At 37.1% G+C, this 18388-nt stretch overlaps 1 protein-coding gene across 2 annotated transcripts in view; it reads right to left on the minus strand.

Annotated features, from left to right (window-relative positions):
* LOC139952783 (uncharacterized) overlaps positions 1–15596 on the minus strand; it is a 26914-nt gene extending 11318 nt beyond the window's left edge. The window contains exons 1-11 of one of the 2 annotated variants that reach the window (XM_071951997.1): positions 15292–15596; positions 14548–14762; positions 13370–13481; positions 11757–11873; positions 11023–11234; positions 7938–8009; positions 4041–4154; positions 3710–3787; positions 2615–2720; positions 2028–2104; positions 420–484 (exon numbers count right to left, since the gene is read on the minus strand). In XM_071951997.1, coding sequence (XP_071808098.1) covers positions 420–484; positions 2028–2104; positions 2615–2720; positions 3710–3787; positions 4041–4154; positions 7938–8009; positions 11023–11234; positions 11757–11873; positions 13370–13481; positions 14548–14762; positions 15292–15454 — 1331 coding nt within the window. In that variant the 5' untranslated portion in view covers positions 15455–15596. The remainder of the gene's footprint in view (positions 1–419; positions 485–2027; positions 2105–2614; positions 2721–3709; positions 3788–4040; positions 4155–7937; positions 8010–11022; positions 11235–11756; positions 11874–13369; positions 13482–14547; positions 14763–15291) is intronic. The other variant, XM_071951998.1, reaches the window with a different exon arrangement.
* Positions 15597–18388: the final 2792 nt, after the last annotated feature.

The raw sequence follows: 18388 nt of genomic DNA on the forward strand, positions 1-18388 counted from the left end.
GATTTATTTTTAACACATGTCATGACACGGCGAAACGTGCGGAAACAAGGGTGGGTTTTTCCGTTATTTTCTCCCAACTCTGATGACTGATTTAGCCTAAATTTTCACAGGTTTGTTATTTTATATATAAGTTGTGATACACGAAGTGTGGGCCTTGGACAATACTGTTTACCGAAAGTGTCCCATGGGTTTAAGCAGAAAATACTGCTTAGCAAACATGTCTTTGCCGAGCAAAAAGAAACACCAGAGCTTGAGTCCAGCGCTCTTAAACCGCTCAGCCACAACACACCATGAATAAAACCAATATAAGACAGGATTTCAAACAGATGGCTTAAAGTTGGCAAAGAAAAGTCAGCAGGGGACAATTGAAATTTAACAAAATTATGAACCCTAAAAAGTTTTAGACACATAACTCTTACCTTGTTATTCCCATTCCAATGTAGTAAGCAAGAGGAATGATAGCAAGAAGTCCCATGACAAACTTCTAAATAATCAAGAAAAAAGTGAAATAAAATATGGATTATTGTAACAGTAACATTTATTTCAATGCTGTCATACAATACACAAATACAATACATTTATGTCGAAATTACAAAAGCAATATAGTATGAGGTATGATATATTAGGTACACAACGGTTCAATAATAATAAGCAGCAATTTAAAGACAACATTTAGGTATCATAAGCTTAAGCGAGATGCTTTTGTTCCCTAACATATGGACAGACATACATTTAGCTTAAAGGCAGTGGACACTATTGGTAATTGTCAATGACCAGTCTTCTCACTTGGTGTATCTCAACATATATGCATAAAATAACAAACCTGTGAAAATTTCAGCTCAATCGGTCGTCGAAGTTGCGAGTAAACAATGAAAGAAAAAACACCCTTGTCACACGGAGTTGTGTGCTTTCAGATGCTTGATTTCGAGACCTCAAGTTCTAAATCTGAGGTCTCAAAATCAATTCGTGGAAAATTACTTCTTTCTCGAAAACTACTCAAATTCAGAGGGAGCCGTTTCTCACAATGCTTTATACCATCAACCTCTCCCCATGCATTACTTGTCACCAAGTAAGCTTGGGCGATATCACGATATTATCGAATATCGCGATATTAATTTGGAAATGATTTCGATATCGGATGGATTTGGTTTTAATCGAAATATTGATATATCGCGATAATCGCGATAATCGCAATAATCGCGATATATCGCAATATCGATTAAATATCGCGATGTATTTGCTAGCTGAGACATCTTGCACCCCATAGGTTTGGAGTAAAACCAGAAGAATAGGTCATTAGAACACCTCTCTTAAGCTATGACTGTCTCTTCTACAAGTTTGAGTTTGAAGACTGATGATGTCAAATTTCATTAATCGCGATTATATCGAATATCGCGATATATTGTCGGCGATATATCGTGAATAAAATAAATCGATATCGCCCAAGCTTATCACCAAGTAAGGTTTTATGCTAATAATTATTTTGAGTAATTACCAATAGTGTCCACTGCCTTCAATACAACCAAGGTCATGAAGGTACGGTAACAGTGAAAGAGCTTGTAGACTAATGAATTGAAAACAACTACCAGTGAACTAGGAACTTGTGTCTTTAAACAAGACAGTTCACCATAATTGTTTCTCTCCACCCAGGGGTATAAATGGGTACAGGGGTGGGTAGAAGTTGATATTCTGATATTGTGTTTGAAAAAGCCTTTGGAGCGCCACGGCAGCTAGGGGCTGGTTACTCCCCATGAGCTGAGAAAGATTAAAGGAATGTTATTGGCCCTAGACCGGGGCACTAAAGTGAAGTGCATCGTTAGGTTATTGTAAAATGCGCTATAAACATGATAAAGGAACCAGTTATTATTTTTTGTTATTACTCAAGTCCTAATGGCTAGTCAGTGAAATGTACAAGGCAAAATCCTGCATTAAATAGATTGTTCCTTTTTGTTATGCCGAAAGAAATCCAGAACTGGGTCAAACAAAAATAACATCCTTTTAATCAAAGAAATATTTGTAAAACTTACAACGATGGGCTGAGTCACTTTATTATCTTCATCTGCATAGCCAAGAACAATTGTCACTGCAACAAAAATCAGCAAATCTGTGCAAAAAGCTTAAGAATAAATCTTGACTCCTGTGTTATTTACACTAAATCAGTTGATTTTTAAATCATTTTAGTTTAAAGCCATTGGACCCTTTCGGTTCAGAAAACAATTAAAAAGTTCACAGATTTAAAAATAATTTACAGGGTTTACAGAAGGTAATGGTGAAAGACTTCTCTTGAAATACATGTATTAGTCCATGAAATGCTTTACTTTTTGAGAAAACGGTAAAACAATATAAATTCTCGTTAGTGAGAATTACGGATTTGTTATAAATACATGTCATGACACGGCGAAACGCGCGAAAACAGGAGTGGGTTTTCCGTTATTTTCTCCCGACTCCGATATCCGATTGAGCCTAAATTTCCACAGGATTGTAATTTTATATATAAGTTGTGATACACGAAGTGTGGGACTTGGACAATACTGTTTACCGAAAGTGTATAATGGCTTTAAGAATTCAAAAGCAAAAGCGGGATAGTTTTGGTCCAAGACCGGTAAAAGGATACTGACGAGGATAACGTTCATCCCATCAACGGTGTATTTATAATAATAGAGGTTCACACTTTGATAGGAGCACATGATGACTTCAAAGGAATGGGTGTGGTCATCGCTCTGAAAAAGATGGACAGTGTTAAAAGATGAGGTTTAAAAAATAAGGGTTTAAAGGCAGTCTGGACACTATTGGTAATTACTCAAAATAATTACTATCATAAAACCTTTCTTGATCACGAGTAATGTGGAGAGGTTGATGGTATAAAACATTGTGAGAAACAGCTCCCTCTGCTAGTTTTGGAGAAAGAAGTAATTTCCCACAAACTTGATTTTGAGACCTCAGATTTAGAATTTGGGGTCTCAAAATCAAGCATCTGAAAGCACACAACTTTGTGTGACCATGGTGTGACAGGGGTGTTTTTTTTCTTTCATTATTATCTCGCAACTTCGGCGATCGATTGAGCTCAAATTTTCACAGGTTTGTTATTTTATGCATATGTTGAGATACATCAACTGTGAAGACTAATCTTTAACAATTACCAATAGTGTCTAGTGTCTTTAAACAATACATAGATGCATATTAAGTTGACAAAATGCCTTTACACAGTACAGACTAATGCCAAGACTAAGGTGGTATCCAACATTTGGCGACTACCGATATGGCTATACGACTGTGTATTTTAGTGCCCAAGGGCGCTGCAATCCAGCAACACTCGGTAGATGTAGCCATTTCGCATGGAAAGAGTTAACAAAGTTCAAATCAAAGTCAATGAACAGAATTATGACAACATATACAGATCTGTCTTAACTGAAAACATCAAATAGTTTGACGACTACAGATATGGCTATACGACTGTGTATTTTAATGCCCGCGGGCGCTGCAATCCAGCAACACTCAATAGATGTAGCCATTTCGCATGGAAAGAGTTAATAAAGTTCAAATCAAAGTCAATGAACAGAATTATGACAACATATACAGATCTGTCTTAACTGAAAACATCAAATAGTTAAGAAATTTCGAGTGTTGTAATAAAGGGCTTTCTTACAAAAAAAGGGCTAGAGAAATTACAAAATATTTTAAGAATGCACAAAGTTGACAAGCCACTTACCTTGAAGGTGCTCGTCTTGTTAATTCTTAGCCTCTCTGGTGGTAGGAGGAGAACTTTCCTCACAGCGATCATGTTCAGCTGCAAAATAAGATGAACATTTACCAGTTTGGGTTCGAACAAAGACAAATTGACTGACAACTGAAGGGGAACTTGAATCAAAGATCTCTGAATTATCGTACCGACACTCTACCAACTAAGCTAGATCCTGTTGTATGTTGGCAGTTTACGTATTGTTCAATTAGTCTGGAGGTGCCAGTCAAGTTCCCTTGTGGTTTATTACCTAACCAAATATAACCAGGTGACAAATACGTTATCTTGAAGATGCAATTACCTTTGAGATTGGGATGAAGATGACAGCCAACCAAGTTAAGACGATCACCAAGGAATGAGCAAGAATGAGCAAGGGGCATCCTAAGATGAGCCAAACGTAAGTTGACGGTCGCTTCTAGGGTAAGCATTAAGAAAATAAAAAAAACAGAACATCCGCTATAATATCTTCATCTGCACCAAAGCATTTCATTTGAGATTAGTTGTAATAATTATAAAAATAAAAACATTTGTAAAGCGCCATCTAATTAACAAACATATTCCACAGCACTGGAAATAAAAAGTCACATTAAAATAAAAGAGATGAATTTTTGGGGTTGAACAAAGAATTGACTAGAGTGGGATTCGAACCAACGACCTCTGGAATCAAAGCATACTGGTGATGTATCTAAGAGCACATTAAACAGAGATTTACACACTAACAATAAAACCAGGTGATAAATAGGCCTATAAAGTTAGTCATAATAACACAAAAACCTGAAAATTTCTAGTGCGTCATTGAGGTTGGTTGACAAAATTAACATGGGTTACATTTCCACATGTCCAGACTTGTTCAATTTCCAGACACCTCTTTTTCTCTGCTAATTCTTTTATACCAATTTCCACAGCTGTAAAGACCAGTCTTCTCACATGGTGTATCTCAACACATTCATAAAGTAACAAAATGGTGAAAATTTGAACTCAATTTTTCGTCAAAGTTGCGAGAGATTAATAATGGAAGAAATAAACACCCATGCGCACAAGTTGTCATGGTTTTGTGCTTTTAGATGCTTGAATTTGAGATCTCAGCTGAGGTCTCGAATTCAATTCAAATATTTTAGTGAGAAATTACTTCTTTCTCAAAAACTACGTTACTTCAGAGGAAACCGTTTCTCACAGCGTTTTTTTTATTATCAACAGCTTTCCGTTGCTTGTTACCAAGTAAGTTTTTATGCAAACAATTATTTTGAGTAATTACTACCAATAGTGTCCAGTCGTCGATTTCACAAAGAGTTAGCACTCATCTTATCTCGAGTTAGGACGAGTAACTCGTCTTAACTTAGGATTAATCTTAAGGTCTGCATGCTACAGTGCAGGGTTGGGACTCGTCTTAAGTACTAAGATTAGTCTTAAATTAGGAAGAGTTTTGTGAAATCAACGGCTGTACCTTTAAAGGGGATTATCTTTATAAATCATAGCAGTGCATGAACTCTAACCCAGTTGCATGCATGCACACTGATCAACACATCACAAAGGGATTGTCATTTTTCTATAGTGATCAGGTGATGTGTCGGCCAGCCTGCATGAGTAACTGGGTGACAGTTCATGATATCATGTACACAGTCGCAAGCCACAAGCCTGGGCCAACTTTCACAAAGCTGAATGTCAGCACAAAATACTGCTTGACAAAATTAATTTGCTCAGTAAAAAAATTAGTGGGGCACCAGTCACAACAATCTTTTGGCTGCGAAACCTGTGTCTGCTAAGCAAAACTATTCTGTGCTTAGCAAATTGTTCAGCTTACAGGCTTTATGAAATTGGGAAATATGCTCAAGACAACAAACCGACTACCAATCCCTCACAAATTGAGTTCCATCAGTTCAGTATGTATGTTCTATGTATTAGCCAGAGGGGTGTCTTTTTGGATACCCTGTTTTAAATTTGTACAACCAGGGCCCAATTTCATGGCTCTGCTTACCGTAAGCACAGAATCGACGCTTACGGAAGCAGGGAATTCTGTGCTTGCGGCAAGCGTATTTCACAGGTTAGCGGCGAAACTTGGCTTCTGCGCGTGCGTACTCAACACACCGAGCACTCTACGCTTACAAGGCTAGCGCAGAAATTCGGCGTTTGCACGTAAGCGGGGATTCATGATTGTAAGCGCAGAATTCGGCGGTACATGTAAGCAGAGCCATGAAATTGGGCCCTGTTTTCTGCCAAGTATGTTAATGTATATTACATGTATGAGGAAACAATCACTAAAATAAATGGTGCAGGAAATGGTTAATAATAATAATTAATATTGTAATCAGTCAACGATTTCGCCAAGCAAATTGCATAGCAAATTATTCTGACTGAAATTTTTTTGTACACAATAAAACAAAATGCTAATATTTACTAGCAAATGATAACTTTTGAGTCACAACTCGTACATTTTGCGTGGCATTTTGCAATGCTATGCGAGGAATATCATTCACTGGTTATCACTAAGTGAGGTATGCCAAAAACACTTTGGATATTACTGTCTGATAATAGCCCACTATTCAGTTTTTGGTTAGTCTATCAGCAAGTGAAAAGAATCTTTGCACTTTGAACTGAAATGGTATCCTTTTGAAAAGTGGGTTCTGAGGCCAAGTTCTGAGTCAAAAGGCGGTATAGATAGATAAGAGCATCACAAAACAATGACCTTTGAACCCCTCTTTAAAGTCACTCGACACATTTGGTGATTACTCAAAATATATTTAGCATAAAACCTACTGGGTAATAAGCAACAGAGAGCTGTTACAAGTATAAATGTTGTGAGAAATGACTCCCTCTGAAGTAATGCAGTTTTTGAGAAAGAGGTAAATTCTCAGTAAAAAAAATGAATCTGAGAATAGACTTCAGGACTGAAGCCCTTTTATTAGGCATCAAAAAGCTAAGCAATTTGTGCAACAATGGTGTTTTTCTTTCATTATGTTCTTGCAACTTCGATTACCAATTGAGTCCAAATTTTCAAAGATTTTTTTATTTTAAATGCATATGTTGGGATACACCAAGTGAGAATACTTAAGTTGCCGAAACAAACGGGCAATTTCAACATAACTAAAACTATGTGTTTGGAATAGTAAACAAACAAACAACCAACTAGAAACAGAAACCACATTGTCTTGAGCAGGAAAAGCATCAAGCATTCTGCAAAACTGTCTGGCAAGCTACTCCATTTTCAGTATTTCAAATCTCTACTTCCTTCCTCCATTGTCACGATTGTAAGATAAACAAATATTTAACACTCCTACTGTCCGACCTTTCCCCTGCATGCGTTTTTAGAATGATTGATAATAAATGTGTCGATATTCAATTCTGTTTCACTTTATTATCCGTGATGAGAAAATTTCGGCCTGTACATCAAATTAACAAATATTTCAATAAATTCCCCTGATTAGAAGAGATAGTGATAACATCTTTTGTGGTTATTTTTTAATATAGTTTCTTCCCCCAGAAAAAGCATGATGGCATCAATACATTTAGATTGCGGTAACACCATCCGTGTATTAATCTACTTGCTGGGTTGATTATAATTTGTTCTTTGAGAACTTGTCTTGCTTTATTTTCTAATACCACAGAGTAGATTTTTAGAAGAAGAAGTTCAGGACACTTCTCTAATTTGCGGGGTAGATTTCCCAGAACTGGGGAGACTTTTCAGTTCTGAAAAGAGGTGCCCTGCTTACTAACTGCTACCTGGGCAGAAGGTAGGAAATTGGCCTGGACTACTACTTTCGAGGGGACTTCTCAGTATCATCTTCCCTGCCGTGGAGTGAGTCAACTGGTCTCAATTTTTCGACTAGCTCGCTCTCTAGCCATCATCAGGAGATCGCTGAGTGTGAGACAAAGCATGATGGTACTCAACAAGTTGCTGAATGATTGATTGATTGATTGATTGATTGATTGATTGATTGATTGATTGATTGATTACTTAATTTTCCTTGCCTCGGAGTGAGTCAATTGGTCTCAACGTTTCGACTAGCTCGCTCTAGCCATCGTCAGGAGACTCAAGAGTGTGAGACAAACATGTCACATGTAGCATGATGGTACTGAACAAGATGCTGATTGACTGATTGATTGATTGATTGATTGATTGATTGATTGATTGCCTTTTTTTTTATTGATTGATTAATTGAATGATTCATGATTGATTGATAAATAGTTTACCAAGTCTTACCCAAGTTCTTGTGCTGTCTAGTCTTCTAAACCTGTTTTTGGTGGAGTTGACGGGAGCACCATCCTCCTGGTCCTATTGTGATATGAAAATGATATGAAGTGGAAAAAAACATAATGAAATGAAAAATAATGAAATGAAAAAAAGTGGTGCTGTAATAATGGAATGATTCTGAATCCCAGTTATGACACTTTAATAATAATAATAATAATAATAATAATAATAATAATAATAATAATAATAATAATAATAATAATAATAATAACCATATTTATAATGCGCCTTTTGCCAAAGGATACAAAGCGCCAAGTATTATTACTGCAAGGAGTGGGACGAAATTTGAGATATAAGACCTAATCATTAAGCACCATGTAATGGTTTACAAGATGCTGTGGCGAAATATGCTGCCAATCCAGCCAGGAACAACGGGGTGAACCCCTTCTTTTTATGATAAGTGCACTGGGTTCTTTTACATGCGTTTACACTAACATATGGGACCAACGGCTTAACGTCCCATCCGAAGGACGAAGCAATGGTTAAGTGTCTTGCTTAAGGACACAAGCATCATGGCTGGGATTCAAACCCACACCCTGCTGATCAGAAACACCAGAGTTTGAATTTGGTGCTCTTGACCGCTCAGCCACGACACTTATAGTGTCTTAATTAAATTGACATGCTCTACATGTAGGTGGCTGAACTAGTAAGGCACTTAAATATAATTGCTTTGTAAAACAAGTCGAAAAGGTAGCGCATTCTGCTCTACCAGCCAGGCTCTATTACAGACTGGTGAAGAGTGGGGGGGGGGGGGGTAACTCTGTTTCAGCCCCAGGAGTAGCTGGCAACATGCCCCTGGTAGCAGTTGTTTCACATTTTAAATGTAGGTCGATATGGCCCATCAGTTTTGTGTAGCCCTCACCTAGATGTTGTTAGAGAATTTCTCTTTAAGTCCATCTTTGATTTTGTTTGATGATTCATAAAAATGAAAGTGATTTGAGTGCTGTGTATGAAATGAAAGTGATGTGTTACCATTTTCCACAATTTATCTTTGTGACGAATTCAATTTAAAATGCTAATTGTTGGTTCCCCCGAGCACTTGGATGAATATTCTGCAACATCTGTTTGTCAAAATCTAAACGTTTGCCCATCCGCATCACTAAAAACACAATTCCCCACAAAACACAATGCTTCCGCACCTTAAAGGCACTGGACACCTTTGGTAATTGTCAAAGACCAGTCTTCTCACTTGATGTACATTGTATCTCAACATATGCATAGAATAACAAACCTGTAAACATTTGGTCTCATTTGGCGGTCAAAATTATTTTGAGTAATTACCAACAGTGTCCAGTGCCTTTAAAAGTAATTTTGTTGTTTTGATGAAGGAAGTTCTGATTAAAATAATTAAACCAAATTGTTAAATGCTAAGGCTAGTTAAAAAGTAGACTTGGAATTAAAATGAGATTTATTTTGTTTGTCGTTTGCCAAACCGCAAGGGTAGAATACGCAATAATTAATGAATTAAACATCAGTTTAAAGTAAAGCTGCAGTACTTTCCGTCTTTTTGAAGCATCTGTTTGTGTTAGCAGTAAATACTTTGTTAAACATTACCATTAGCATGCCCAGAGTCACTATCATTGTTGCTAAATCATTGCGCCACACATGCAAATCTGCTGCAAGCCCAGAATTTTTGCTATTTCGTGCTTCCAAGCCGACATACAATGTAACTCTTGTTTGTAAATTTACCCCAAATCACCTATTTCATCATTCAAAAGCATTTCTTACGACAAAAACTTAAAATTAATGTTTAAAGGCAATGAGCTTTTGGCAGCGCTTGGTTGTTTTCATCCTTTATAAATACATTAAATGTAGACACTCAAAATAACCTGTGAAAATTTTGCTTCAAAAGGTGTTTTTGAAATAACCAACAAATTCAGAACGAATATGTCCACTTATATGTAGGAGGAATAATCCCAAAACAAAACTTGAGAAACAATACTGACAGTAATGTTTCTCAGATTCAAATTGTGGGGGATAAAAACTGATCTCTGTTACCATATTATTTTCGAGTGAAATCTTCAGAAAGCTGCCATTTTCTTTTGAAAGCTGCCAAAGGCTTTTAACAAAAACTTATTATTGCCTTTAATTTTAAGATTAATAACCAAATAGATACCCTCATTTTAAATCTTGATACAAAAACTAGATCAATGTAATTTGAACAGACATGACAGAGGAGCCAATTTATGTTAAGTGGACTTCGCTTAAAGTGAAATTACGTCACACTTACGAACAGGAAAGGCAGGAGAAATTGTTCATAAATTATTCATATTTTTCGCGATTTCAAGAGGAAAAATCAATTTTTCAGTTATTTTGTATGTTAATTAACCATTGTAGTCCAGCTGTTGGTGAAGCATGAGTCTACCCTATAAAAATATTAAAGTTTAGAAAAAAATTACAATATGTAATGAACCTGTTCAAATTTTCTACAAAATTAAGACAATTGGTGCACTTTCTAGATGACAACTGATTATCTGAGTTTATTTTTTTTTTTTCAAGTTATGTTTTTGAATTTTTTCTTTGTTATAATTTTGTGTGTGAATATGTCGAATGATGCATCATAACTGGTTCAGACTGGTTTGATTTAGAATGAACAGGATAAAACTGGTTCTGACTGCCTCACAGTCAATGTTGTAATTCTTCACATAGGACATTAAGGATGAGTTGGAATGAATTCCCAGAGTAATAGCGTACAGAATTTTATCTTTTCTTCTAAGATAGTTTGTGAATTTTATAAATTTTTTGTGAATGTCACCAATGATGCACTATACTGTGACTGGTTCGGACTGGTTTGGTTTAGAATGAACTGGATAGAACTGGTTCTGACTGCCTCACAGAGTAATCACTGTTATAATTCTTCATATAGGATAAGGATGAGTTAAAATGGACTATCAGATTTTTAGCGTTCAGAAGATAATGTCTGTGAATTTGATATTTTGTGAATGTCCCCATTGATGCACAATACATGTACATAACTAGTTTGGACTGGTTTGGTTTAGAATGAACTGGATAGAACTGGTTGTGACTGCCTTACCCAGTAATCACTGCTGGATTTCTTCACATAGGATGGCAAGGAGTTGGAATAGGTTGAGTCTCTGTGAGAATCGCTCCCGATTCCGTTTCCGAGGAGAAATTTTCCCTCTTCGTTGTTATCGTCGCTATCTTCCAGTTCGTAATACGTCTTCTCTTTGACAAATTTCCCAAATGGCCACAGGAAGTATTGAGCTAAAGCGACGCAAAATTTTGCTGAAAAGGGGACAGAAAAAAACTGTTTTAGATAGTACTTGTAAACATGTACAAAATTGATAAATTGCATCGCTTAATTTTTAAAAGACCATCATTGTCATTACTTATGAATCCCAACCATCAATTGACTTATAATGTTGAAAATACTCAAACAATGATTGGGCGCTATATAAATCGAATATATTATTATTTTTAATTTGGGACATAACACCATGGCTGGGAATTTGCAAATTTTTACATTGTGACACAGAAACTATTATTTAAATTTGCACATTTCTCCCTATTTTTATGGGGGCCCGTGCATGGTATAATTTTTATAATTGTGTTTACTACAGTAAACAAAAACAAAATTGTCAAAGGTGTTGGGGGGGGGGATGTTTGGGGAGAGGCGGGCTTGACAGTTGCATTTATTGCAAATATATGGTGTGGAAGTTGTTCAATTCTAAGGGAGGTTTAGAAAGTGAAAATGACTTACCATGATGTCGTCCAATAAGGGAGGTTTAGAAAGTGAAAATGACTTACCATGATGCCGTCCTACAATTGTAATAAGCATTAGAAGAGCAACAAGTAAGTAGATTAGAGACAGCCACCATCCAATAAAGATTGCATAGAAGACGTTTCCAAAAGAGAGTGTGGAGTCTGTGGGAAGTAATGAAATGACATTTAATGATTTGTCTAAGAATGATTACTTAAAGGAACACGTTGCCTTGGATCAGTCGAGTTGGTCTTTGAAAAGCGTTTGTAACCATTTGTTATATGGTTAGAAAGATGTTTTAAAAGTAGAATACAATGTTCCAAAAATTTGACTCCCATAAATGGCCGACCGCGTTTGTTGACGAGGTAAAAGGAAAACCACGCAATTTCGAGTGATACTTGTGTAGACCATTATATTCTACTTTTAAAATATCTTTCTAATATCTTTTTAACAAACAGTTACATATGCTTTAAACTCGACCAATCCAAGGCAACGTGTTCCATTAAAAGAGACATGTTGAGAAGGCCTGGGCGACTAGTGTGAATAGTGTCGTAGTTGCGAATATTGACTGTTTAGTCGAGTTGCGACGAATGTTTTTCAACTTCTTGATTAATCGTGGCCCCAAGACTACTACAAAATGAAAACACAGACAGACATCAGTGACACAATTCTTCAATCCTTTCAGTATGAATTTTACTTCTGCGCCTGGGGCTATTATAACCGCAATGCATCTTGGGAATTAAAAATAAGTTGCGACTAGTGTCAAAGTCGCAACTATTTGAGGCGTGACTAGTCGAGTAGTAAATTTCACTAGTCGCCCAGGCTTAGTGCACATATACCATCTTCGACCCACTCTGATGCAATCTAGAGATCATCAAACAAACAATCATTGAACATTCCTAAACTTTTATCTTCATCAGGTGATGGAAGCTAATTTGTTTCATGTGCACCAAAGCTATGGAATGATCTCCCCTATTAACTTTGTACACTTGACTCCTTACAGATCTTCACAAGCCAGCTTAAGACTTTTTGAATCTGCTTAACGGTTACAAACGCTTTTTCAAAGACCAACTCGACCGATCCAAGGCAACGTGTTCCTTTAAGTCCATTACACTTGTCATCTCCACATGGAATTCTGTTAACTTTTTTGACCTAAATTTGTTGTCATTTTGCTAAGCGCATTGGAATAGACATCTAGAATAACGATGCTCTTTGAATGATTGATTGAATGATTGATTTTTATAAACACTCTGCAGGCCTGAACGGAGGCAACAAATGCTGTTGCCTCCATCCCTGGTCATAATCCTTTATGAGGTATGATGGACGTGATAGGAGTGTACTGTTTGATTTGGGGGTATACATGTACACACAAATTTACCCAAACCTATAAGTGTTGTAGCACTGTGTCCGCCATATGTCAAAAAGGCTTATTGCCTTGGTGCACTTGCATTGCTCCAGTAGAACTTTACACTTTCCTTACCCTTAGAGGGTGCCCTTTACCATGGAGAAAATGCCTTGGTGCCCTTGCCTTTCAAAACGGCAGCAAACAGACAGACAGACCTGACTCTGCTATGATCAAAACATGAGGCTGTTAAAAATGTTTGCAGAATATAATACAATGAAAAACATATCATTACACAAATACTTTTCTTCAACCTACGTTTTTCTGATGGCTTGACTTGTTTTGGTTGTTCATAAAGCATCTTCACAATGTCTGACCGTTCATCCAGAGGGCGCTTTGTGACATGACTCTTCCATTTCTTAAACCCAAACTAGAAGGGGAAACAAAATTAAACAAAAGCAACCAAGTGACACTTTGGTTGAGACAGGTATAACAACATTGGCAAAAACAGCACAACAGCAAATTCGTTGCTTGCAAATGCTACATGTAGAATGAGGAACCCCTTTTAGGGTGACCGAAAATTAACAAGAACATATCATAGTGGCATTCCATGGCCAAGCAGAGTGTGTGTTTGAGTCCCGGTCTTGGTACACGGTCTCCAAAGCAAGACACTAAACCATTATTGCTTTAGTCCTTTGGATGTAAGCTGTACACACGTACATGTAGGTCCCGTGTACTAGGATTGGCAGTGCACATTCTAAGTGAACCAAGAACACTTCTAGGAAAAGTAAATGTAGGGGTTAACCCCTTAGGTACTTAGGCCCCCCCCCCAAAAAAAAAGTTGATAGTCCCCGCCCACATCCTTTATGGGGCCGCATCTTTTTGTTTTTGTTTTAAATAATACATCCTCTCACATGGACTGGCCTAGGAGCTTTTCCTAAATCTAAACATGATGCTCTCGAACCATGTTACCGTCTGTTTCATAAAACAAAATTAGCGAGTGCCTACCAGCAAATCTTTTTAGTGTAATAATCCGACCCTGTTAACCCGGGTCCTCATGCAACAAATGGTAAAATAAGTATTGTGGTGGGTTCAAACTGAAGAATTGGTGGCCTGTTTGATTTGAAATACGAAGCAGCCATCTTTGGAAAAAAAAATTAAAATATAAAGACCCTCATCTTCCTATTTTTGGAAAAATCTGGATGATCAACTGGTAATTTTTTTTATTTGGTCTTATAAAACTTAAAACTTGTAGACTCATTCTCTTATAATAAAATAATTTATAATAAAATAATTTATACATTTTTTTGTTTTTTTCATGAATTCACAAAAAAAGTTTTACCCATAAAATGCACACAATGAAAGTATAGTTCCGGTTGGCTGTCCCAAGACCGATGGCTATGAATGCTTGGGGAAGTTGATGCTCATGTTTAGGGGCTGTCCCAAGATGAACACACCCTCGAGTGTTTGAACTCAAGGCGGCGTACCCATCTTACCATATAATTCTGTGTTATCTTATGAGCTTCAATCTCATTATCGGGCGTGGCGGTTGCTTCTAAGAAAACGAAACCATCCTCCATCTCGTCCACAGTCCTGACTCGTCTTCTCTGTCTAACGCTTCCTGACCCTGCACTCATCTCTGAGACGGTGCAAGACGAAGTGAAATCTCCCTCCTTTGAATCTGAAGGAAGAGTTCCATTTGGTGGAGGGGCTTTGATAAGAAGGGAAAAAAGGAGAAATAGTTAAATAGGATAATTATTTATTCAGGAACAACACAAAATAAAGTTAATTTTAAATAAAACTGCTCAGTGAAAAATTCAGTTCAAAGGTGGTTCTACCAACAGCTGCAGTGCTTCTTGCCACGTTTTTGTGGTCATTCTTTTTTGTTTGGCGTAAATTACCCCCAAAATTGCAACATGAAAAAAACAAAAAAACAAAAACAGCGAAGCACACAAATAAAATAAAAACCACAATTAATGAAATAAAAAATAACAATAATAATATAACCAAATATCTACACAATAAGTAATAATATATTATTTTATATTATTTTAAAAAGTTGCAAAAAACTTTTTTGGTAAATTTTAAAATAGGCCCTATAATATAAAACTGATAATGACTAATGAATGTGAAAGAACAGTCCGTTATTTATCTTTAAATAAATTCATTGAAAGAAAAATGAAAAAAAAAAATAAAAAAAATAGAACCTCTCTGACCGCCAATTAATTTAGCAGCCTCACCATGTGGTGGAATTTTGTCCATTTTAAATGACGTCTCCATCTCCATCTCAAATGCCGTGTCGTCCCGATCAGCCAGAGCCGCCATTCCGTCTCTGCTGACGGCCTCCCCGGCAGAAACTGCAGAGATCGTCGTACTCGGTGGAGAGTCATCGAGGTCTGCCATTGTTTCTTGGCTAGCTACTACCCCGTAGTTGCTAATCTCAGGCCATGGACTTAGAAATGAGAGGAACTGTTCAAGAGACTTTGAACAGCAGCAGCCATGAAATCGTTCTGCATTTTGACAAAATTGTTGCACGTCTGCTTCAATTCTACGTGCCAATGTTTAGTCTGGTAGGTCAAACAAAATATAAGCGCTAGTGTGTGTTTATCGTTTGGTGAGTCTGGGAGTCAAACTCAAAAAAAGTTTTTTTTTCATCAACATACTGCATCACGTTATTGTCACGTGCTTCAAAAAATATCCATCTTTGCTTATATATCGATAGAGGGCAGTCTTCATTACATCAGAATTCTATTTCCCGATCTTTATTTATTTCTTCATTCCCCGTCGCATGCGTTCCAACATCGTCGATAAAGTGTTGCTGTTCGGGGACTTCTGGCAGACAAATATAACTCTGTGTCTAGCAGTAGCACCAACGTGTTGCAGCAAAATCTACTGGGGCTGAAGCAAAAGACTTACACGGCGAAGGAAGGAATTTCAGAAGGAGTGACGATTCTTCTACTTTTGGCTTTTGCATTGTCATCACCACCACAGTCCACACACAACACACGAGCCAAGCAGAGGAGCACGAGAGACCAAACTTCGTATCTAAAAGTTGTGGTCTATCTACCTCCATGGTTACACAGTGCTGACTGTTGGCTGTAAGACTCGTGTAATACAGCATGTTCAATTTGCCTACCATCATGCCTACCACCTCCATTCCTACCACCACCACCAATGTCTCCACCAAGCAACCACGGAGACTTCTGCCTTTCATGCCACGACTGGTGGGAACGAGCCTGATGGATTCACAACCTCTTGAGTTTGTCCATCAACATGATCATTCTTACAGTAGAATGCAAAACATTAAGAATTCTGCACCATCAATACCACCACCTCCGTTATACTTGGAGCATTTGTACTGTAAACTACGGAAACCGGTACAAGTAGAAGCTTCAACCAGCAGCGTTGGGTCGCAGGGTCCAGTGATTTATATCAGACAGCAGAATGTTGATCCCTTTCCATTTGAAGAACATTCTTACTGTTGTCGTAAAATACAAGAACTTGAACTTGAAGCTCCGTTGAGGAGAAGCACGGTGGAAGCAAGCCTGGGGAGAGACGAGCCGCATAAATGGTTGCAAACAACTGAAGATCATTCGTACTGCCTGAATTATACGGTTCCTCTCAGAGAGCATTCATACTGTAGACCACTTGAATATCTAAAGGCGTCTTACAAAGCTGGAATGTCATTTCCCTGTTCTGCCAAGACTGAATGTGAAGTTCTTTAAGCAGCATTCTGCCGTAACCTGTGGTCCGCTGGCCAAATGCTTGTTAAAACACTGGAGGACCATCAGTCAACATTTTTTACTCCCAAGTGATCCGGCTGGCTAGTTCAGTGTTAACAAAAAAGCTTCCTATTTCATTTGAAATAATGACTAGTGAAACAATTGAAGACACTGGCCAGTCATTCAATAAACCTTGACTCTCTTTTAACATCAGACCTGCGGTCGATTTCACAAAACTCTTCCTAACTTAGGATTAATCTTATGACTTGGGACGAGTCCCAACCCTGCACTGTAGCATGCAGACCTTTAACTCTTTGTGAAATCGACAGCTGTTATATAGTCTGCAATGGCAACTATAAAAATAGTACGACTGATTTTAAAACTTAAGAGAGCCACGACAGCCAAACAAGGTGGGCAAAGTGAAAACCCTGTGACCGTGTTATGGTTGTGTCAAATTTTGTACCAGAGTGTCTTTTTCCATATTGTAGTCTCAACGAGTGGCAATAGTTTACTGTGACTTTTTTGTACACGATGCCTTTGTACCCGTGTTGCCTGAGTTCGAAACCTCAAGAAACTTTGAAAAAGACGAATATCAAAACGGAAAGTAGTTGATGTAAACTTTGGTTGATGGAAATGTCCACATCCTGCCGCTACAAATTCATTCATTATGAAATAAATAATTAGTATCTAATTTACTTAACAATTACATATTCCTAGGTGGCAAGATACAGAAATCTTTCAAAAACGATCAGAAACCATAACAAAAATGTGCCTTTCCAGGTCGAGGCCTGATTCTTTACACAGGCAGCATGCCTTCATGACATTGTACAGCCTTATTGCTCCCCTGAACAGTTCAGAAAGATTTCTGTATGTTGTCACAACTTTTTACAGTTAATTTTTTTTCATACTTAAAAAAAAACTTTTTTTACTTAAAAGTACAAAGGATTAACCCATTGTATGTTACCAAAAACCAAATGTAAACTTTGCTTTTAAGTAAAAGTTCATTTGTTTTTACTTCTTGTCAAAAGTGTAAGCACACACTGCCTTGTGTTAATAAACCAAGGCAAAATAACTGAGCCTTCACAGGTCCTTATTAAAATTGATCAGTAACTTTATTTACACTTTTACTTTTACTACTAAACCACTGTCTTCCAAGAAGTTTATTCTCGTTAATAAAATAAAAAATCAAGTTTTTTGAAGAGGTTCATCAGTCATATTGAGTGATTTTTTCATCAAGCAATATCTTCACTCCCATAATACCCATTTGATAAACCACTTTAGATACATGTACTTGTAATCAGGAATGTTTTAATGAGTTTGTTTTAATTAATGCTTAATTAAGATTTATAAACAAATATTAAGGCACACAAAATTGAGAGTACACAACATGCAATAACACATACATGTTTCTAATAAATAGAAACAAACCACTTCCCACATTCCCTTTTCTTAAAATTAACCGGTTTAGTGTAACCCTCCTACTCTTGGTGCCATTTTCCAGCAAATTGAGCACCAATTGAAAACTTCAACTGTGTAGGTTGTGTATGGCACCACAACTATTTATACACGGAAGAAACTACACTATGGGTGCGTTCGTTTAGCTCCCCTGGGTCGA

Source organism: Asterias amurensis, chromosome 21 (genome assembly GCF_032118995.1).
Source record: "Asterias amurensis chromosome 21, ASM3211899v1".
Classification (NCBI taxonomy): Eukaryota; Metazoa; Echinodermata; class Asteroidea; order Forcipulatida; family Asteriidae; genus Asterias; species Asterias amurensis.